The sequence below is a fragment of the Phallusia mammillata genome, chromosome 2, assembly GCF_965637545.1.
Source record: "Phallusia mammillata chromosome 2, kaPhaMamm4.hap1.1, whole genome shotgun sequence".
NCBI lineage: Eukaryota > Metazoa > Chordata > Ascidiacea > Phlebobranchia > Ascidiidae > Phallusia > Phallusia mammillata.
In genome coordinates, this window is record NC_137253.1 from 28,527,926 (window position 1) to 28,551,986 (window position 24,061).

The following is a 24,061-nucleotide window of genomic DNA, read 5'->3' on the forward strand; positions in this document are numbered from 1 at the left end:
TCCTTATATATATGCGGTTGAACGATGACGTAGGATAATTTGAGTTGGTCTAAATTGAAGCAACACTTACGTCAGCTAACACGCATGTTGTGGCTGATAGTTTATGAGTTTCTCGAATCTCATGAAATAACATCATTCTGTCTAGTCCAGTTACGCTTAAACAAACTTCCAAGAATAACATTTATAAAAAATAACAACACTGCGTTTACAATATAAATAAGTTAACAAATGTGTGTCATTATAATAGGAGCCAAGTAAAAATAAACTAAACTGCCTAAAATTTTTTGGTATCCATACCAGCATTACAAAATAAAAGAAGACAAAATGACGCTGTTCTTTCCAAATACAAATATGCCCATTTTACCAGTCCAACTTTCGCTAAAAACACTGCCTTTTTCAGCCTAAATCACTTCCACAAAACCACGTATTCAGCCGACTTTTGTTCTCATGCTCAGCAGACCTGTTGCCGTCAACAACAACTGCGTTTCCTCACTAAATCCGACAATTATAGACTACAGACATCGACAGGACATTGTCTTGACCTGCGAGGCGTGAGATTACCTCGTTATGCTCATCAAGTGGATCTGTAAACCTCCGCACGAACCGCGAAAAAGTGTCACAACCTCTTCGTTTTCGATCGCCAACGCAGCTGAATCATATCAGGATTATGTATTTTACTTGTGCTGGAAGATTTGCGCCTGGGGCAGTGAGTTCTAAAGACAGTGACCCGCGAAAAAAACACTGACCGATCATGCTCCCTCGTGCATGTGATGACGTAAAGATGTGATGTCACACTTGCGTAACGTCGCTGCCATGTTAGGTTTAAATGTAAAAGCACGATAGCAGTAGTTCCCTGCGGAACGTTGTGAATCAAAACACGTTTTCGGTCGGAAGCTTCTAGTCTTAAAGTTATGCTAATGGGTGTTTAACTGTGTACTGTGGAATACGAAATAAAAAGTTGAACGATTACTTATGCTACCATTAAGGAAAACGTATATATAAATCCACAATAGAACTTACGCAAACAATCTGTTTACTATTTGTGTACCTTAAACACAAATTCTTAAAAACTTCAGCTGCACCAAAACTATTCAATGTAAACAAATATTCAAAAACTACAGCCCTGTAGTTTTGAATAGTTTCTTTTTTTAGGCTTGGACTTTATTTTACTTTCAACCCTCTCAAACATACTCGGTCTTGGACCACTTTTATCAGTTGGCAGGTCAATTGAAACAACACGACAAAAAGCAACAAAATTATGACTTGCGAACTGGTTTGGCCTGATCCTACAGCATTGCTTCGCTGGTTGGTGACAACATATTTATTTCCGTCTATGTGTCAATGCAATATGATTTACAGTATACACGCCTACGGTTTGGGAGACATTATCACCTCATTGAGTGCATTAAACTATTTAAAATAACTGTGTATATGTGGGGGAAAGTTCCTTGAATTTGTGCCTTATAACGGGTTATAAACCAATTTCTTTTGAATTTTGCATCGTTTCGATTGTTCTGTTTATACAGCTTTGTAATACACACCACAACACAAGTTAATCTGTTGCGCATACACAACGCAAATAAGCATACGAACACACCCATATTTAAAAGCTAAAAACCACCTAATTGTTGCCTGACACAGTCTTAGCCAGTGCAGCGACCGCCAAATGTACCACAGCCTTCACGACGCCTTGTGTATCTTTCTAGAACCGAAAATCGGACGTGCTTTGTATTAGGCCTTTTCAGACTGCCAACTCATTTTTCTGCGTGTCCCCCTAGGCAAATCGATTGTAGAGTCGACTGTTTGTTGTGGCCAAACACGATTATAGACTTACCGCTGTGTTATCATTTAACCTACTGAACTATTATCAAGTGCAATGTAGATTAGACGAAAATACATAATTAAAGTGTTGGCTGTCCTTCAAATTATGACTTACAGAATATTTTTAAAGAACCTGTTTAGCCTAACCTCAAGAATAACGCCAGACATTGATGATCTCAACCTGCCCCCGAGGTGTTGTAATTTTCCTTGCTGTTCAACACGTTACAGGCTTAGGTACATCATGTTTTAAAAAATCAAAAAATGGGGCATTTTCAATTTCTGGTTGAAGTTTTGTTGTTTGCGCACATTACATATAGCTTTCTTCATCTGGTGATAATTACAGCGAAATACAATTGTTCTTTTAAAATCATTTAACATTAGTTTAGTAATACAACGTAATCGATAAAGATTCTAAAGATCCCTTTTATTATTTTTGTCTAAAAACATCCGAAACATCGTAAAGAGGCAAATACATCGATTAGATTATCTAATCCTTCCGGAAATCTTACAGACTCAGACGCCCATACACTGTCACGTGATGGGACACTTCACGCCTGAATGCCCATATACGTGTGACAGAAATACGAGATTGCAAACAGTCATGAGCTTTGCTAAATGCACAAGATGCAGTATAAATGCATTTTGGGTAATTTAAAAATAAACAAATTTGAATTAATTTAAATATACAATGCACTGCCCTGATGCAAACACGAAATGAACAAAGATGTTATCAGTTAAATTTTGACCTGCAGTGGTTGATAATTATTCTATGATTCAAGTGTTGTTAAAAGCATGAATTGGAATACAACACACAGCTGCCCAAATCATATTCTGTCGTTACATAATGATAGAACCAGTGCTACGCCTTTTCTCCTTTTTTGTGCGTTCAATGCTGACGTTTTCCGTTTTTAATTTGCGTTAGATTCACTGCATTTCACAATAGGTTTCGGTTTTTGACAAACAATTCAACAACGGCAGCAACAACTTTCGACCGTCAGAACATAAACTCAACCAGCCTGGCCTCATATAAACCTTTTTCACATCGATAAAACAACAAATGAACTTTGCAGTCTTGCGATTGTTCACGCTAGACAAGTAGGCTTGGGGCAAAACATGATGTTTTTGCCGCTGCGGTGAGAAACTCAGTGTTTCATCGCAAGTTCATAATCTCATGGCTGGTAACGAAAAATTGAATCAGTGCTGTGAATTCCGATGTTGTTAAAGTTTTGTTGGAAAAAAGTTTATAGCCACGTAGGCTACACAAGACATACGGACCTATTAGCCTACTTTATGCTAAATCATGCGACGTCGAAACATAAACACGGAAATAGTGAGTTGCGTACGTTGTATGCTATAATGTAAATTTAAATGCGATTGATTCCTAGTATCAGTAAAATGATGTTGATTTGACATGCTTTTGTTGTCAAGCTATTTAATAGCGAAACAATTGGTTCTGTGTAATGAGCACCATTTTCACTGTCAATTTTTTTGATCAATACAAGTTCGTTTTTTATGTGACTTTTGTGCAAAAAGTTTGCCGACTACTGCTCCTAATAAACAGCAGATTACTGACGACACCTAGCGTAAATTTGTGAAAAGTAAAATCTGTAAGTGCGCGAAATCATGTTTCAAACTTTAAAAATAATATAGCTGTTTTGGAATATTCCACTAATAGTACGTTGTGGTATATCAATCTAAAACGAGAGCCAACTTTAAAAAAATATGTTCAATTATCTCTGTTTCCCTTTCAAATATGTTAACTGCCCACAATTTTGAAACTACTAATGTAGAGCATTTGGGATTTGAGAAACTGGAAAAAGTCACAGAGAGTATATTGGCATTTCAGTATTGTTTCATTTAAGTTGCTTCACATCTCAAATTTGTAGCAGTTAGTTTGACTTTGCCAATGAACCATGTCCATGTTGATGTGTGCAATTGCCAACGGGCTTGTTTAGTTTAGTTTATCCTCAGAGGCCAGGCATATGCTGGATTTACATTTTACTCAGGAGGTAGATGACTTTAATTTAACCCATCAGTTTCCTGTGGATTGGTGCAATGGTACTCAAGTTTCTTGATCAAGGCAAGATTAGAGCTGACAACCATGTGAACATGAATCTGCAAATCACTCTTTGCGCCAGACCATCTTGGCCAAATGTCTCTTCAATGGGATTTTGATGGCTGTAAGTGTGGTCCATTAAATATTTAAAGATATAAACAGTATGCCCAATGTTGTTTGTATGTCAGACAAAAAAAATGGCCTATTTATTTTGGTACACTTGGCCTTTCATCAACGTCATGACAGAGAATTGGTGAGGTAAAACACATACCAATTGTATTGGTAGTAGCTTTTTGATTGTGAAACATTGTCTGGGGTTAAATGTATGCAATGTATTTTTCGGAACTTGCAATGGAACATGGTAAAAGAGGCCTATTAAAAAGGTATGTTGTGTTTTGGTTTATCTCTAATTGATAGTTTTATCATTTACCTTGTTGTTATTATTTTTAGTTTTTTGACACATGACATTTTTTATGGACACTGAGTAATGTATACTATACAATCCTTAAATTACTTTTAACTCTTTGTTTGAGGAATCATCTGACTGCATTACCTGGTTTTGTGTCGTACATTGCAAGTCTTGTTTTATCTTAATGGCTTTATTTTACTATGTGATATCAAATCACATTTTACTAAACCTGTTAAATTTTACAATGTCACAGTTTTTACAATAACACATGACCAATTAAGCTTCCTTGACATGAGCTATTGTTTTGTTGGTCATAAATATAGAAGATGATTGGTTTTCAACAAGTGCATTAAAAGTTTGATGTACAACAACGAACAATCTCATTATCTCAGTACCATCTCATTTGCAACAGCACCCAGGCTAAATTGGCAAGTATTTTCTTTATTTTATGAATTGAATATGTTGTAGCTCCAGTTTGATCCAATTCGGAATTTTCCCCAATTAGCCGGATTTTGATCAACATTGAAATTTAGCTCAAAAATCAAAATGACGTTGTCATCTACTGACAAATGGCTAATTGCTCCCTGGTTTTTACTTCTACATAGGTATGTATAATTGTATTACTCCAAAATAATCCTTTGCAATCTGGCATGGTAATAAGTTATTAGTGTGTATTTTTTTAAATATCTTGGACAATTTATGTTGTTAAAATGTTCATTTCCAACCACATCTGTTTTACACTTCTGTAGAGTGTTATTAGTATGTTTAAATTGTTCAATATATAAGTGTTTTTGATATAAATTGGTTAACACAGTATTTTCATTTAAAGAGTATATATTTATCCGTTTTGTGATGGTAAAAATATCTACCCACAAAAAATAGATTTCGAAATATAGCAATGGCTATTTTGATGTATTTTATGAACATTGTGATTTGCAACCATACATATGTTGTCCTTAAATTAATAAGTACTTTTGTTCTGTTGTGTGTTTTGTAAACAAATAAGTGGTAAATATGATATACATGTTTTTTTTAAATGTGACTGTGAATTTAATGACTCTATTGTAGACTGTATTTGTTGGTGTGGCATATGATACATGACTATACATCTCATATTTTCAACAAGAGGCATTACCCTTCGAGACATTAGTTACGAATCATTTCTTGAGGCAATAAAAGTAACATTATTTGCTGATTGCTGAAACAACATTGGAAGTTTGATTGGGCAAAGAGATTGTTGTCACCAATCACTATGACAACCATACCTATCTCTTGTTATGTTGTCAACTTTTCAAATTGCAAAAATACCAAATCAGCTTTGGCTGTAGAGTTGGCCTTGTCAGCTTGATGTGGAAAACATTTTGATTCAGTTTCTTGGCATTTCTACAAAGAATGGCTTGAATATTACATTTTTAACCAGGTATGTTATTTCCCTTGTGGTTTTGCAATTTTATAATTGTGGGTAAGTCAACTATAACTATGTCGACAAATCAAGAGCTTGTTTTATTCAATTTTGAAATTTTTTAGCTGTACATATTGGTTGGTGTATTAATGACATTGCAAAAGATATTTTTTGTATCAAGGTAAGATGAAGTGTGCCACTTGACCTCATGTCAAAATGAAATTTGCAAGTTGTAATGTGAGATGGCTGACCTACCTTTTAGTGGTTATGCAGATACGTAAATGGTCCATGGAATCGTACACTGTGTTTATTACGGCGAAAAGTCAATGAAGAAAATGTTTTTCGAATAAAGTGTGACGCCAGGACGATCAGTTACCACCAGGGCTGCCAATGAGAATTTCAACAAAACCCAAGACTCACAGCAAAATAACCCAAGAAATTACATGAAAACCCAAGATTGCAAAATGTGGTTAGAAATGCAATTAATTAGGAAATTTTCTCGGTTCATTGACAAATGTTTGACAATTTACAGTCCGGAAATGCAACTTTACAAACTGGTAGGCAATGGTCAATGCAAGCAAAGGGAATATTATGTTCAATAAAATATGCAGCAATCGCCAGTTCACTCTAGCTGTTTGATGATCATCGTCTGTTATCTTTTTTATAAAATTAGTAATGTCTACAGTATATTTAGAAGCATTAAAACTTCTTTGATGGTTAGCAGTTTTTATGTTTAACGAGCATTGATTTATTTGCATTTTTAAGTGTAACGATTGCTTTTCCTGTATACTTATCTAGAAAGAATAAAGGTCTAGAAAAGAGAGAAAATAAAAGTGAGGCCTAAACAGTGCAGCTACCCGAAACACTTTTTTGTTAATATAGTTCTTATATTTATTTCATCAATAAGACTCAAAACCCAAGAATTGCTATAATTTTCAAAATAAAACCCAAGACGTCAAGTAAAAACCCAAGCTTTGGCAGCCCTGGTTACCACCAGTCAGCGTGCACGGTCTTTGTTTGTGTATTATAAGTTGACGGTAGTAGGTTAGTCAAAGTATTTGGGGAAACAAATGCAAATAAGGATATTTTGGAACGTATGAAAATGTCTATGCGAGCCTCGGGAAATCAGGTGAAAATTATGGAAAGTAAGTAACAATACTAAAATAAATAGAATAATGAACTTTATTTATTAGACGGAAAAAATATCTGGTTCTCAATGCATATCTGAGCCAGAGTTGTACGGAGTCTGTTTTTTTTTTCAGAATCCGGGTCCGAAAAAATTTACTCCTGCTCCTGATTACTAGCGCAAAATCAGGCTCCAACTCCTGATAATAATCCGTTGTAACAAACAATCGTTGCTTTAACGAAGCAATAACGAAAGCAAATTGAACTTCGGCCCTTGCTCCGACAGTTCTGATAAAACGTAAACTACGGCACATATTGGTAAAATCCGAATCCGGTACTCCCGGCTCGTGCACACCTCTGCTCCGAGCTGACTTAAAAAAATAACTCGTTCTCTATGGACCATCATATTATATGTGCTATAAAGACAATACTAGTTGGTGACGCAGATCTTAGATCAAGTTTTACAAGCAAAGTTTCGTGGTTTGCGCTCGATCACCAAAGAAGGGCGACTTTCATAACAATTAGCCTACTTCCTCTTTTAACGCTTCACCGTCCCATTTCGGGTCCTTTTTCATAAGGAGGCAAATCTTTTTCGATTCCCCTTTTTCGTAACATTTCTCTCACTTTCTTGATCGCCTTTTTGACAGCTAACTTAAATTCGGGTGGAAAAAAGTCAGAAGAATGTTTTCGTGGTGGGCGCCTCGCAAGACCAGACATCTCTTGACTCAAGCAAGCAAGTCTCTCCTCAAGGTCACTCGGGTGGAGTGCAGGGTTTGGAAGGAACTCCACCATCTTCCTCACACTTGAGATCGGATCAGCCACTATGTCTTCGTAGTACATGACTAATACTGGTCTCTTCTGGGATAAAACTTTTTCATGGAATCTTATCCAATAGTCAACTTTTGTTTTCGTCGATAGTTTGATTTCTACCATAAAAATGCAGTGAAAATTAAAGAGGTGGTGGATTTACACAACGCCCTATATATCTCTTTTTTTTACTGGCTGAAAAAAACACGTTAGTAACAGATATAAGGTGTTCCAAAAACAGTATTGTTCAGTTAATCCTAGGTTTGATCTAATTTATTAAAAGCTAACTACGGCTTGTTCGAGAGGACTAAAAAATATACATCCAGTAAAGTAAATTTTTGAAGCCTTTAGTGTAGCTTACACAGAAACGAGTCCGTGACTTTAAGTCATATGATATCAATTCTATTGTACAAAAGTGGTTATAAAACTGATTATAAAACTGATATTATTTACAATACATTGCAACACGAAAAACACAGATTGATTTAGGTGTACTGAAAGCTTCAGTTTACTAAGTATAAAAGTGGTGTTTAGCTTAGTAAAATGCAGTGGTGGGATTCAGCCGGTTCTATAGAACCGTCTCACGAAATGTCATGAGATTAGCGAACCGGTTAGCATTACTGGTTACTGTCAATGGATTTTTTGTAACAGAACCGGCTAAAAAATATGACTTTTGTGATGGAACCGACTGACAAAAAAAATTGAATCCCACCACTGGTAAAATGCAATAGTATGCTACAATCTGCTTTTAACGCCGGTTATCTTCCCCAAAGGTAAGGGTTTTGTCCATTCAGATATGGTTGAAATACTTTTGCCGGAAGTAATAAAAAGTTTAAAGCTCTTCGGCAACCAAATCGACAAAAAATCTCGGTACGTGTATTAAGCCTATGTCATTCACGCTAAGATATTATCGACCGAGTTTAACGAATGTACCACAATGAGAGTCAAAAAGGACATATAACTTTTGCCTACTTTGCTTTAAAACATCATCAGGTGCAGAGTTTACATGCATTTTTGAAAAGTTAGTTTTTGAAGAGACCATCAGGTTCAGCCATGCTACAATGCACTTGTAAGGATTTCTGATTATTAAAATAAACGCTGCAGAGTAATTTGGCACTGGTTTGTTGTGCAAATGCTCTTTAATAATGTTCGTCCTGTTTTCTTCTACTTCAATTTCTTCTCCCAAGTATCCTGAATAAAAATGAAACATATTATGAAAAGATCTGGCCACTTGTGGTGAAGGTTTTTAAAAGGTTGCTGTGGTCTGTAACTGGCGTCGTCGTTTCATTGTTTTAAGATATATTGTCGATATACTGTTTTGAGATATACAGTATAAAAACTGGAAACATGGGGGCTACATTAGGGTTTAGTAAACACTTTGCAAAAGAATAAAATCTTTTGTCTTGAAGAACCGAATTTGCCGTTTGATCCAGTGGTCGGCAACCGCCGGTACCGGTCCGCAACAAGTTACAGGGCCGTATAATTTTTCACGCTTAGTGCTTTAAAACTTTTTGCCCATAAACTAATTTATGCGTTTTTAATGCTTAATATTTGTCGTTTTTAGAAGGCCGGTCTGCAATAAAATTTCAGTTTCAAAAACGGTCTGCAGTCGAAAAAAGGGTGCCGACCCCTGTTTTAAACGAAATCATAATTTAAAACCCGAATGTTATTACAAAGCGTGACTTGTCGCCTTTCAAGAGACACATTGTTACCTTTAATTGATGAAGTCAGAAATGAACCAACCCTGTGTTTTAAGTAAACAAAAGTCCGAACCAGAACCAAAAAGCCCGGACCCCGCCGACCCTAAACTCGATATGACTCAAATAGTCACTGTACCTATTTCACTGAGACTTCGGTCGGTCTGAACACTTCCAGTGTAATAACCAGTGGCTTTCTCCAGCAAATACCGAGTCCAGGTGTTTCCTGATCCCGGATATGTGGTCAGGAAAGTCCTTTTGTACATTCCTGGTGGGAGAAGACGGACGTTGCCACATCTTCTGTCCTCCACAAACGTCCGGAATACTTCAATGGTGTCCGAGGTGTTGCAAGAATCGACTTTTCGTGTTAAGTCAATGCTGGAGAAAATTGCACAATTCAGGATTTTAAAAATTCTAACAAGCATTTGTTACAAGAAATAGACATGCTTTTATCACCAATTCTGTGATTTGTCTGTTTCTTGTTAAAAAAGCTATAATTCTTGATTACAGTGGTGCCGTAAGAGTATGAGATTTTAAAGTTTTATTAACACTTTTACAGTCCGCGCTTCGGCAGTTGTGCACGTAACGCTTTTAATTGAAATGTTTGTAATAAGTACTATAACCTTTTGCCTGCTCTGCCGCACCAGCAATTCTTTCTGTCATACAATGCGAGCGGATGTTCTTCGCTTTGACAAACAGTCAAACAATTATGAGATGATGTTATACTGTGGTGATTACTGGAAAGCAATATCTTAGGAGTTTTAATGCATCCAATGTATCGAGAAGCCGCCTGGTCCGCAGTATAAGACCCTGCTGAAAGCAAGTTAGTTAATCTCGATGTTTATTTCCGCATGTGCTGGGGATTGGTTTAGACTTTCTGATTATCGGTATTGGATCTTGCAAAACACACACATATAACAAATTGGGAACTTGAAACTAAACCGATTGCAAACAAAAGCTAATCCACCTTTAATACATTCTCCTTTAAGAAAATAAACTTCAACACTCTTTTCTCCTCCACAAGTCCCGGGATCTTCTTCTATAATACTCCCTCCGCCACAAACGATGTTGCATTGGTCAGACGAATTTCTGATATCGGCCACCGCTTGAAATTGTTTTGCACAAAAGCATGTGATGTCTTTTACAGCCGCGAAATTAAAATCCCTGAACATAACTGACAGCTTTCAACAATGTATTTTGAATTCTGATATTGTGCAAACCTATGTTTGGAGTTTTGGAGGAGGTGTTTAAGCAAAAATTTGTCAAACAATTTCGAGCAGCAAATTTATTTTCATTTGTTCAATATCCAAATGGTAGATTTATGTCTAAATTATGCCCAGAAGTTTGGTCATCAGTAACCTTTGGATTAATTTTGCGCACTTTGTGTTTTGGTTAATTACGCAAATTTTGCTCTAAAATAGTTCATGGAAATGGATCCTTGTCTTTTGATTGCACAATGCGGCAACGTTTGTGCTGGCAAGAGCCAGTTTGATGCTTTACTTTTATCTCTTGGAGACCTTGTATCCAGTCTATGCGACAAATTGTAAATAGCTCTAATCACAATAGACTAATGAAACGGTTAAGGCTTCTTACCTTTTGAATTAATTTTTCATTTTTTTGCCGTTTAAAATGACTGACAGAAGTAAAAAAAAAAAAACAATTGTCGTTACTTTACAGTAAAACCCACCGCCTTTTGTTACAAAATGTTATTCGAGAAATATTCCTGATCACACAGATACTATACTTTACAGATATGTTAAAACAACTCTCATTTCAAAAATGTATCTCAAATCCCCTGCCTGGTGATGCTGTCCTATGGGTGTACACAAGAAACACAGTGCTGGATTAACCATTAGGCAAAGTAGGCACGTGCCTACAGGCCAGTCAAGAGTACAGGCCACTTTATCTTTGTGACGATGATTTGGCAACACTGATAATTCTAATTTTTTAGATGGCAATCCCGATTTTCGGGCCACTTATAAAATGTGCCTACAGGCCAGCAGACCCTTAACCTGGCACTGGAGAAACACTTGTTTAGCGAGGGGGCGTGGTCAACAAAAGTTTGTCACTTACTTTGTTTCACAGTACGAAACGCACCATCCAGTCGTCATGAATTTGTATTTTATAGACGTAGCTGATTGATCAATTTCCTTTATTCGGTAGTAGCATCCGATATAAGACGCTGGGTAGTAAACCAAGATTAGAGGCTAAGTTCCGAAATATTTAAGGTTCGTACATGTAAAGCTTACCTTCGCAAACGACTTTAATTTCGTTTTTCAACACAAATGGTAACGTAAATTGTGTCTCAGTTGTCACCCTGGTACAAAAAAGATGAAGAAACGTCAGCAAAAGTGGTTTGAACTTATATGTATAGCTAACTAGATTAAATTTAAAGTACAGTACATCTACAGAACACTTCAAAAGACAAGATGACAGTAGTATTGTGTAGCAGGTGCGTCGGTCATTACACAGTCCAATTAGGGGAACAATGGGTTATGTTTCGTAGTTATGTAGTCCCATGCTTTCTTATGTTCGAGGTACTGCTGGTATTTCTGTTACTGCGACTCATGTGACTTTACGTTTGTTGAAAATCGCTGCTGTTAATCTGTCACACATTTAAAACAATGCACAGTTGTTTTATAACAATGAATTTGATCAGCTATTTGCCAATCGAACAGGATGTATATGTCAGTCAATTTGGTGATTGTCGTGTCAAAGCTATGAAATACTACATTAAACACCAAATCGGGCCTAATGCTATCTACCCCTGTCTGGCGATCTTACATACTCTTGTTAAATGCTTCTTTATTTAAAGTCAAGGCTTAAAGTTTCCTAAAGGCTTAATAAAACAACTTGTTCACTATATTTTTCCACTGCAGAAAAACGAACCAGTCTGTCGTCAGAAAAATATTTACGTTGCACTAATACAAAAAGAGGCGTGCTCCGGTGGTCTTAAACTAGTTTACATGCATCAACATCAGTAACATTTCAAAGCATTAAATAAGACAGGTTCTTCAGACTCGGTTTAAATTTACAAATTTGTTTTTGACATTTGACAAGCCACCGTTTTTCAGAGAACTATAACGTCAGGCTACCGACATACTGTGCTGATGGTTTACATGTTTACCTACAGCACAAACTCAAGACATATATATATATATATATATATATATATATGAGAAATGTCATTCAAAGCACTTTTTAGATTCATCCGCAGAAGTTGATCCCATAACCACGGTTGAGTATATGGTGTCATAAGTTTGTTTGTGAATGAAAAGCATTGTCAGAGCAACCAGGAAAAACCTTTTTCCTCATGGTATTACAAGCAACGCTCCTACACCCTCTGTTTTCTGATGCAGACTGACAAACACACAATAGTCAAGATTGATCTGGTTGTGACACAACACGCAAGTAGGACAGACTGACAAGAGATCGTGTTACACATTTATTACGTAACGTATACTCTGTTGCGCCCCCAGTGTTCTTTTTGTAAGCGGCGATACTCGACGTGGCAGATGTATGTATATAGTCGTGGTTGGTGCTTATGGAAACAGATGTGGTTTACCTGTTGAATTTTATATGCCGCTTTGCTACAACTGACAACTACTGGTCTACATCGAAAGTTGGAGCATTAATGCGAGCCAGTGCGCGTAAACGAAGCAATACTACAATTGCATTATAATCAAGTGGTATAAAGTTGTAGCGATTTATACTTCTGTGTTGCCTGTATGGACGTTAGCACAAAATGGCAAGGGACACATCGAAAAAATGCACTCTACTGACTATATGGATTCAAAACATTATTCAAAGGGTTGCCTCCATGAAAGTTTTCTGTCTGCGCCCAAGATTGCCCCCTAACTTAAATTCCGAAAAAAAAACACTTTTTACTTCCAAAGCAGGTTATCGAAATTTATTACAGTATCAGGCTGGTAAGATAATTTTACAACATGCTTTTACATGCAAACTTGTATGTTTAAAAACTTAAAACATCGAGCCAATGAATGATAAGCTGGAGACATTGCGCACTGTTTTAACATGTAAGGTTTCATCAGTGCCGCTGGTGACAAGAGATCGGCCGTATTGGCTGATGTAGCAGTTTGTTGGGAGTAATAGGGTAAAAACCCATGCCTCACAACAGGGTCAAAACCCGTGCCACACCTGGTTTTTACCCTATTACCTCCAACAGACCGGAATGCCGTTGGATGGCTACATCATTTAATAGGGCCGATCTCTCGTCACCAGCTGCGCTGATGCGACTTTATATGTTGAAACAGTGTGCACTGTCTGCAGCTTATCATTTATTGGTTCGATGCTTTTCCATTGATACTGTAACACTGAACCGACTTTTGTTCCCAAGCGGCCATTGTGAGCAAGTTTCCTTTGTGGTGTATGCCCAGTTGAGGCATCTTTTTGGGTTGACCAACGAAGTCAGGCAAGATGTGTTCATGTTCGTATTCAACGTTTACCATTCCATTTCGGGTCCTCTTTCATAAGGCGGCAAATCTTTCTCAATTCCCCTTTTTCGTAACATTTCTCTCACTTTCTCGATCGCCTTATTTACATCTAATCTAACTTTGGGTGGAAAAAAGTAGGAGTGTTTTCGTGGTGGTCGCCTCGCAAGGCCCGTGATCTCTTGACTTAAACAAGCGAGTCTCTCCTCAAGGTCACTCGGGTGGAGTGCAGGGTTGGGAAGGAACTCGACCATCTTCCTTACACTTGAGATCGGATCAGCCACTATGTCTTCGTAGTACATCACTAATACTGGTCTCTTCTGGGATAAAATTTTCTCGTGAAGTTTCGCCCATGACAAAACCTCCTCTTTCATTGTTTGGTTGATTTCTGCCACAAACAAAACAAAAGTGGAAAAATCAAAAAACGACGTCGATCAATTGTAATCACAGAGTTGTAAGTGGGTAAAAGAACTTGGCCAATAATCCTAAAGTACAAGGCCAAAACCCGACCTGAACGCGCAATCTTATTGAAAACAGGATTGAATTATCCCTGATAGTTAGAATTGACCTGGTGCAACTACGACAAAAATATAACCAAGCGTAAGGTTAGACTCGAATGAAGCCAATTTGCTCAAGCTTAAGCCCGGTCCGACTTACAGTTCTGATATACGAACATGTATTTATTGCTAGTGTCAATTTTACGAGTGAAACTATCTGCAAACTTTTTTTTATTTTGTGATCATTATGTGCCATGAAAGGTGTTTTGCAGTGTTTTAAACGACCTTTTGAGATCGGTTTATTGCATGACTAATCCATACGTGTGCCTAAATCAGTAGGATATAAACACGTGCGCAATGGTAACAAAATGAACTCATCATTCTGGCATGCGCAATACACATACAATACAAAGAAATGGTAGAATTGCATGCATAAATTTTACCAAGCTATAAAAGAGCATTTAAAAATCAATATAAATATTGCGTACTTTGCTGTATCACTTCGTCTGGTGCAGACTTGACATGGCTCCCAGACTTTAAGGCCCAGTTGAAAAATGAAATGATGCATTTGTAGGGATTTCTGATGACCAAAATGAACGCTGCAGAGAAATCTGAAATCGGCTTGTTGTTCACAAAATGATCTTTGATAATGTCCGTCCTTTTTTCTTTCACTTCAATACTTTCTCCCAGGTAACCTAAATAATAGAAAAGCGACGGCCATCCTGAAACTATTCAAACCGGTAAATACAGCCTGGCCCGAGAAAGTACTTTTTTTGCAGGTAAATAAAGATTGATTTAGGTCCAAAAGCTTAACATTTTAGCTTAAAATTCGGCACAAATGTGGCTGAGTGTAAAGTCAGACCCGAACCAATCCCGTTCAAATTGAACAAAAATCCGAATTTGAAACGATACGTCCGGACCCTTCCGACCTTCAACTCTGACTCAAAGGTCACTGTACCTATTTCACTGAGGCTTCGGTCGTTGTAAACACTTCCAGTGTAATAACCAGTGGCTTTCTCCAGCAAATACCGAGTCCAGGTGTTTCCTGATCCCGGATATGTAGCCAATAAAGTCCTGTTGTACATTCCTGGTGGAAGAAGACGGACGTTGCCACATCTTATGTCCTCCACAAACGTCCGGAATACTTGTGTCCGAAGTGTTGTAACGGTGTCCGAAGTGTTGCAAGAATCGACTTTTCGTGTTAAGTCAATGCTTAAAAAATTTTCGTTGAAAATCATTTGACCAATAATAGTTATACATCAAATTTTCAAACACTCAAAGTGTACATAATGATATGCATTCGTACTGTTATGTTAATCATCAATGAATCGTAAGTTTGAAAAGAACTTCTCAGATTTGACTATGAGATAGGTTTGAACAGATGGGTTGTTTCTATCACATCAGTCAACCAATTGTATAAAGGAAAATTCAATATATATATCGATGGAAATTTTGTTACCAACATTTATAAAAGTAATTGGGTTTTGTCGCATGAGTTACAAAATTAGGGTTACAAAACAAAATTATTTTATCTTTGAAAGCGACCATGGGTCAAGAAAAAGAAACCTAATGAATAACACTACCTGTTGCGTGCTCTTCCGCACCAGCAATTCTTTCTGTCATAAAATGCGAGCGGATGTTCTTCACTTTGACAAACGGTCATGCAATTATGTGATGAGGTCACAATGTGGAGATTACTCGAAGGTAATGTTTTTGGCTTTTTGATGCAACCAGCGTATCGCGAAGCTGCATGGTCCGCAGTAAACGACCCTGTTAAAAGCAATGGTAATGTAAGCGAAAGCGGCGTACCGGTAAAAGTTTTACCGCTAATAATTGTAGCATATGTATGCAACATCCTAAATCTATCCTAAAATTAACAAATAATTCTCTTAATAGTCTCTACAATATTTTCTCTTATTATATTTCTATGTCTATCTTACAGTTGGCTATGTTATAGTTAAAGGCTAAAAGTATGCGAAATTTTTGACAAATACTTTGATCCGGCAAGATAACCTTTATAATATATCACTGGCCATAAAAGCATCAAGGATTTTTGAAATGTTGGCAAAGCATGACAAACCTTTAACACAATCTCCTTTAAGAAAATACACTTCAACACTTTTTGCTCCTCCACAAGTCATTGGAACGCCATTTTTGTCATCACTTCCTCCACCACAAGTAATGTTGCACTGATCAGAGGAAGTTCTAATATCGGCTAAATACTGAAAATGTTTTGCACACAAGCATTGAATGTCCTGCACAGCTGCAAATTTAAATTCTCTGAAATAAATTGGACAGTAATTAATAAAAAATTGATTCTCTGATTGCAGTTGTAAATTTTGCAAAACTATTGTGGATTTAAAATAGTTGCATTTAGAAACCAAATCGATTCCATTGGTTTGGTATGGTTTCAATTTAAAAGAGCTGTTTATGTGAAAAGAGTAAGGCAAGCTTGGCTAATTATATAATACCCCAGACCCAGAAACAATCATTACATAAACAAACTGACAGCCTAACATTCAGATATAATGTTCAAAATATGTGTCAACATTTAAGGACGAAGTTTTGTAACCTTAAAAACAATTCCTTATACCGAACTTTTGATCTATTGGACGTAGAAGTGATATTGTCAATAGTTTCTATTTTGTAAAACATTAGCTCGCTTTTCCCATTTCTTTCACTATGATATCTTTTTACGGCCTTGAAAGTTGTTTGTTTTTCCTGGCTTACCACACTGCAAACTTGCAGGTTATATCGACAGGATTGATGTGTGTACTCAAGAGCATCGATAACAGGTTGTAGGCAGACTTGTTTGTACTTGGACTTAATTATACTTGCTTAGTGACCCAGACCGCCGCTTACTACATTGTTTCGAAGCAACCAAATCCAGCAATCTTTTTAGGCTTTGACCCCATAAAGCGTAAGACTTGATCCGTTAAAAAGAGGCATTTAGCAAATAAAAACATATTAAAACATGCAAAATGTGGAACCTATAACTTATAAGGTTTATGAAAAGAGGTTGCTTATTGCGTTAAATATTAACATTTTGCTTACTGTGTTCCACAATACGAAATGCACCACTCATGGGTCATAAACTTGTATTTTGCAACCTGAATTTCTTTGCCAATTTTCTTTAATCCATAGTAACATCCAACATAAGATGCTAAAACAGACGTTTCAGGATTAGCACATCTGTCCAGCGTGATTGAAATCAAACCATTGCCGCACTTTCACAAACGACTGTAATTCGTTCCTTGAACCGGGGTATTAACGTCGATTGGATCCCAATTATCTTTCTAGAAAGTTAAAACAAATGTATCAAACACAACCAGTAAAGAATAAGCCCTGTATATTCAACCAACGTTAGTTTTTTGACCTTATCCACACGCAGTTACTCATTAACTATCATACTGCGTTGTACAACAAAATGATTTTGGAAAGAAATATTGCATGACTGTTTACATAAAACTACTCATTCAACAATCAAGAAAATCTGTCACGTAGGCCAGTGGTTCTCAAACTGTGCGTCGCGACGCCCTGGTGCGTCGTTTCAATTTTCGAAGGGCGTCGCAAAAAAGTTTTGTTTCGTGGCTTTTTGTTGTTGTATCAATAAACCCAACTTTAATAATAAGTTTCCTCATTAACTTTTATTTGCTGGTGCGTCGCAAGTTCAGAAAAACTTGTCCAGGGGCGTCGCAACAAAAAAAGTTTGAGAACCACTGACGTAGGCTATACCAAGCTAATCAGATATGCTTTGCAACCTTTTCTTATTTAAACCACACCTACGTTATTTTCAAAACTTAACAATAAACTAAAACGTAAGTAACAACATTAGGCCGCTATAAATTTTGTGGGGTTTTTAGATTATTTTGGACAAGACATTTGTTCATGTTTTAACGTTTGTCATGTTTTTACAGTCGTTATCCAAACATAAGAGCCACAACTTATAATTACCATCTATGCTTCTAGGATACTTGGACGTTTGGTGTACTGAATAAGAGAAATCATTTGAGTTGAGATAAGAGTTTATTTCGCCTGGAGAACATAGCGACACCATAGCACTAAAACAATAACCAAGCCGGAAAAAGCTGCCCTAAGTAAAACGTTATTGAACTCATTTGGTGGATAATGCTTGAACGCGCAGCAGCTACACCGTACAAACACATTGTGCTGCAAGGCTACCTAAAATGACACAAACTTACTGATATACTGCAAAAAATGGCTACATACAACAAACGACATACCTTTTAGATTCCACTTGAGAAGGTGCACCCCAAATGACAGTTTGCGATTCGTGATGATAACTTACATTGTAGAACAAGAACGTACCCACAGCAACCAAAACAACCCCTGCCAAAACCTTCCATTTGCTCAACAACAAAGACTGTGCTGAAGTCATTGTCTTAGAAACTAAACTAAACCGCAGCTCTGCCGGAGGCACCTATACTTAAGCGTACAGCTAAATGCTTTAACAGGTCAAGAGTGCTCAAAAGCGCCCTCTTTCGGGAATGTTTTTGTTCGGATATTTGTTTGTTTTGGGGAAGTCCAGATCCATTGAAGGTGTTTGTACACCATACAAATAAATTACTACTTGCAGACTACAATTACCTATGTGTTACCTGTTTAACGATACATACTAATGGCTTTTTAATTTGAAAAGTGCAGCTATTTAAGCGATGGCAGCTAAGACTTACACACGTTGTGTAGCAAAACATCGTACTTGAATAATATACCCAAATTTGTAACTTTGTATGCCTTGAGACATGAACAACTATTTATGTCACAAGAACCCTCGCAGTTTGGCGCCAGTAAGCTTGATTGAAAAAAGTAAATTTGACCATAAAGATTTGATGCTAACACTAAAGGTCAAAACTTTGAACTGTATTAGCTGTTGGGACAATATCTGATGGTGTCGGATATGTAATTCAAACAGTTCAGTGAACAAAGTTGCAACCAGCAAGTAATTTTACCAGTCAGGGTTGATTGCATTTTCACAAGGTGGTCATTTCTTGGTTATGATATTTTTCCGTAAGATTGTTTTTCACTTTTCCCACTGCTTTGTTGACTGATTCTCCGTTAAAGGTTCGCCCTTTTAGTTCGGCCCGTCTTGCGTAAGGCGGCAAATCTTATTTGATTTTCTCTTTTCGTCACATCTCTCTCACTTTCTCGACCGCCTTATTGACCTCTAACCTACTTTAGGGTTGAACAAAAATGGCGGTTTATTTTCGTGGCTTTCGCCTAGACCAGGCGTGTCCAACACGTGGCACGCGTGCCAAAAGTGGCACGCAGAGCATTTAAAAATGGCACGCAAGCTTTTGCACATTCAGATAGTAAACATTTGTCACTCAATTAAATTTGTTTCTATTGATTCTTCTTGGCCTTTATTCCAACCTCTGTAAAGATTACCAGTGGTAAAGTTACACAACCCACTAATTAAATTGTTCGTTTTTGACAAAATTTAAAGCCTCCTTAGTCCTTACCATAGGCGTAGAGCTTCAAAAAATGCCAGGGGTGCGACTTTTGATCAATAGCACCGATATCTAAAAGCGGCTATAAACCCCTTGCATTGTTTAATGTTGGCCCATGAAATTTATTAACAAAAAAATTATAATTATTTTTATTTCAGAAAGTTATTGCGCCACATAATACTAAAACGGTAGTGAACGTGCCATGTTTATGTCGCAATAAAATGCCGGTTTATTTCGAAACGATTGTAATTGTTGCGTTTCAACCGATGTCTGTTCAACTAATTACGTGACTACAAACGCATTTGTGTTTAGTTGGAAAAACATTTCAAACCGACGTAACTTGAACAAAGATAAGTTTTTGACGCACACAAAGTACTCCAGTGCCCCATTTTTTTCTAACCGTTAAGTAGGGTTCTACATACTGGCCAAATATTCGGATTGAGCCCGTGCCGTTAAGACGTTTAAGACATGGTTTGGAAAAAGTAAAAGGCTGGCACGCGAGTATATTTTGAAACCAAAATTGGCACGGCGGTGTGTTCGAGTTGGACACCCCTGGCCTAGACCTAGTCATACAACGTTTGTGAGCAAGTTTAAAAAGGGCAGTCAACATGTTTGGTGTTTACCAAGCGACATCCTATTGATATAATCATTTACCTCACACAACCTGCCAAGTCGTAACGTACGTATATATAAATGCGCTCGGTTAAACCTGCATATGAATTGTTGCCTGTATGGACGCTAGCACGAAATGGGAAGTTGGGCCACGTCTGAAAATTGCAATATATCGACTATAAGCGGTTGAAAAATTCTTCAAATTCTTTCCCCGTAACTTTAGTTTAGAAATAACTTTTTGCTTCCAAAAGCAGTTTATAAAAATTCCTCCGGCATTTGCCTATAAAAGATTTTCATTTGGTTAGATATGAGAACATAAATAAGGAAGGATGTGTAAGAAATAAACATTTTGTAGAATCGATTTTTCTATCACAGTATCAGAGTGGTAAGATAATTCTACAACATACTGGTGTATGCCCAGTTGTGGCATCGCAGGTAGGAAATGGGATTTTACTTTTCTCCTAACAAACGAGTGCCGTTGCATGGCTACATCAGGCAATACGTCCGATCTCTCGTCACCAGCACTGATGAGAGCTTATAGGTCGTCAAAGTGTGCACTGTCTTTACATTATCATTTTACAACGCATATTGTAGATTTAGCGTTCAGGTTTGACCAACAAAGTCAGTCAAGATGTGTACATTTCGTGTACACTATACAGCATTTACCATTTCATTTCGGGTCCTCTTTCATAAGGCGGCAAATCTTTCTCAATTCCCCTATTTCGTAACATTTCTCTCACTTTCTCGATCGCCTTATTTACATTTAACCGAACTTTGGGTGGAAAAAAGTAGGAGTGTTTTCGTGGTGGTCGCCTCGCAAGGCCCGTGTTCTCTTGACTCAAACAAGCAAGTCTCTCCTCAAGGTCACTCGGGTGGAGTGCAGGGTTGGGAAGGAACTCCACCATCTTCCTTACACTTGAGATCGGATCAGCCACTATGTCTTCGTAGTACATGACTAATACTGGTCTCTTCTAAGATAAAATTTTCTCGTGAAGTTTCGCCCATGACAAAACCTTCGCTTTCATTGTTTGGTTGATTTCTGCCACAAACAAAACAAAAGTTGAAAAATCAAAAACAACGTCGATCAATTGTAACCACAGAGTTGTAAGTGGGTAAAAGAACTTGGCCAATAATCCCAAAGTACAAGGCCAAAACCCGACCTGAACACGCAATCTTATTGAAATCAGGATTGAATTATCCCTGATAGTTAGAATTGACCTGGTGCAACTACGACGAAAATATAACCAAGTGTAAGGTTAGACTCGAATGAAGCCAATTTGCTCAAGCTTAAGCCCGGTCCGACTTACAGTTCGGATATACGAACATGTATTTATTGCTAGTGTCAATTTTACGAGTGAAACTATCTGCAAACTTTTTTTATTTTGTGATCATTATGTGCCATGAAAGGTGTTTTGCAGTGTTTTAAACGATCTTTTGAGATCGGTTTATTGCATGACTTATCCATACGTGTGCTTAAATCAGTAGGATACAAACACGTGCGCAATGGTAACAAAATGAACTCATCTTTCTGGCATGCGCAATACGCATACAATACAAAGGAATGGTAGAATTGCTTGCATAAATTTTACCAAGCTGTAAAAGAGGATTCAAAAATCAGTTAAAATATTGCGTACTTTGCTGTATCACTTCGTCTGGTGCAGACTTGACATGGCTCCCAGACTTTAAGGTCCAGTTGAAAAATGAAATAATGCATTTGTAGGGATTTCTGATGACCAAAATGAACGCTGCAGAGAAATCTGAAATCGGCTTGTTGTTCACAAAATGACCTTTGATAATGTCCGTCCTGTTCTCTTTTACTTTAATACTTTCTCCCAGGTAACCTAAATAATAAAAAAGCGACGACCATCCTGAAACTATTCAAACCGGTAAATACAGCCTGGCCCGAGAAAGTTCTTTTTTTGCAGGTAAATAAAGATTGATTTAGGTGCAAAAATTAGATATTTTAGCTTAAAATTCGGCACAAATGTGGCTGAGTGTAAAGTCAGACCCGAACCAATCCCGTTCAAATTGAACAAAAATCCGAATTTGAAACGAAACGTACGGACCCTTCCGACCTTCAACTCTGACTCAAAGGTCACTGTACCTATTCCACTGAGGCTTCGGTCGTTGTAAACACTTCCAGTGTAATAACCAGTGGCTTTCTCCAGCAAATACCGAGTCCAGGTGTTTCCTGATCCCGGATATGTAGTCAGTAAAGTCCCGTTGTACATTCCTGCTGGGAGAAGACGAACGTTGCCACATCTTCTGTCTTCCACAAACATCTGGAATACTCCAACGGTGTCTACATTTTTTGTGTTAAGTCAATGCTGGAAAAACACTTGATTACAATGGTGCCGTAAGAGTATGAGATTTCGAAAGTTTTGAAACCTTTACAACCCGCTTTAGCTGTTGGATGCCCAAACAGTCAAACAATTATGAGATGATGTTATAATGTGGTGATTACTGGAAGGCAATATCTTAGGAGTTTTAATGCATCCAATGTATCGAGAAGCCGCCTGGTCCGCAGTAAAAGACCCTGCTGAAAGCAAGTTAGTTAACCTCGATGTTTATTTCTGCATGTGCTGGGGATTGGTTTAGAGTCTAAAGTTCCCAACCTTTTTGTGGTCGAGTACCACTTGAAGGCAACGCATTGTTGCCGCGTACCACTTGTTTTTAGAAACGTATTTTCGAGAAGATAACTTTTTTATTTCCCGAATCGACTAATGCAAATGTAACGAAGAAGTAAAAATGAAGAAAAGATAAATTTAATGAGCAATCTGTATTTGTTTGCCTTCTACAAGTCGATCGATGCGGGGCACAACTTTGCTTACTGCACATAGGAAATCATGGCCGGGGGAAGTAAGGCGGTTACGACTCTTTGGCTTGATATTCATCATTAAAGAGAATCCCTACCCAAGATTTTCGCCGCTGGCATAATTAGAGACTCAGCAATTGTATGCGCCTTCATGTTTTGGGCAACCAGGAGGGAAACTTCAAATGAAGCTTTTACATTCCCAGAGCTGGTAGACGGCGCCTGTTTTATCAATGCGTTGTTGTTTAGCTTTTTCTCCAAGGCGCTGAAAGTAGCTAAGATCTTGGTCCTTTTTTGTAGGATGGTTTGTTTCAAGATGCCGCTTGAGCAGACTTGGTTTCATGGCACTATTCGAGAGCGTCTTCATGCAAACCACGCACTGCGGGAGAACCTCGCCTCTGTGTCCAATTTCTACGAATCCATATTTTAGATAACCTGTGTCATACTTTCGCTTCGACATTTTTCGAAATCAAATTGGTAAAACGTTTGTAACGCACTTTCTGCAGTAGACTCTCAAAGCACACTAATTCAACTACAGGCGCATTATCTCTACGCTTGTTATTGTTACAACGAAATAATTAGAACAAAGACATATTATTTTCTAACAATGCCTGCCTTACTGGTGGCACCTTAAATGGGTTAGTTCAGTGGTTCCCAAACTATGCGCCGCGGCACACTTGTGCCGCGAGATGTCATTAGGTGTGCCGCCAAAAATGTTGAAATTAAAATCAATCAAGTAGAGCAGTAGTACCTGGTGCTTAGACCACTAGGCCAACATGCACCACGTCTATGAGATGTTCAACTAGGCTATTTAACTATGAGAGTGCGCCAAATAATTTTTGTTTTTTCTAAAATGCGCCTTAAAAGAAAAAAGTTTGGGAACCACTGGGTTAGTTGGAGCAAA

At 37.6% G+C, this 24,061-nt stretch overlaps 1 protein-coding gene, 1 long non-coding RNA gene and 1 pseudogene across 4 annotated transcripts; 1 reads left to right on the forward strand and 2 right to left on the reverse strand.

The window, feature by feature from the left end:
* Positions 1 to 3,332: 3,332 nt before the first annotated feature.
* Positions 3,333 to 7,787, forward strand: LOC145215015 (uncharacterized). 2 transcript variants are annotated; one of them, XR_013857176.1, is made up of 3 exons: positions 3,333 to 4,260; positions 4,610 to 5,706; positions 5,870 to 7,787. It is a non-coding gene; the product is annotated as an uncharacterized LOC145215015 (long non-coding RNA). The 2 variants fall into 2 exon arrangements; XR_013857177.1 differs by having other exon boundaries at positions 4,610 to 4,891; positions 5,355 to 7,787.
* Positions 7,788 to 13,233: 5,446 nt separating this feature from the next.
* LOC145213252 (sialate:O-sulfotransferase 1-like) lies at positions 13,234 to 16,920 on the reverse strand. The gene is made up of 6 exons (XM_080081486.1): positions 16,859 to 16,920; positions 16,346 to 16,545; positions 15,849 to 16,035; positions 15,224 to 15,477; positions 14,754 to 14,960; positions 13,234 to 14,156 (listed from the first exon to the last, which is right to left on the reverse strand). Exons 1-6 carry the CDS (start codon positions 16,918 to 16,920, stop codon positions 13,780 to 13,782), a joined length of 1,287 nt encoding a protein of 428 aa, XP_079937612.1. The 3' UTR covers positions 13,234 to 13,779.
* Positions 16,921 to 20,971: 4,051 nt separating this feature from the next.
* On the reverse strand, positions 20,972 to 22,627 carry LOC145213253 (sialate:O-sulfotransferase 1-like; annotated as a pseudogene). The gene is made up of 3 exons (XR_013856815.1): positions 22,450 to 22,627; positions 21,980 to 22,186; positions 20,972 to 21,384 (listed from the first exon to the last, which is right to left on the reverse strand). The product of XR_013856815.1 is annotated as a sialate:O-sulfotransferase 1-like (transcript).
* Positions 22,628 to 24,061: the final 1,434 nt, after the last annotated feature.

Bases quoted from the DNA above. Each gene is read 5' to 3' on its own strand.
- LOC145213252 (XM_080081486.1), bottom strand. From the start codon at position 16,920: ATGTTTTACAAAATAGAAACTATTGACAATATCACTTCTACGTCCAAT. The intron at 16,546-16,858 runs GTATAAGGAATT...AATTTATTTCAG, and splicing joins TCCAATAGATCAAAAGTTCG to AGAATTTAAATTTGCAGCTG. The intron at 14,961-15,223 runs GTACAGTGACCT...TCTATTATTTAG, and splicing joins CCGAAGCCTCAGTGAAATAG to GTTACCTGGGAGAAAGTATT.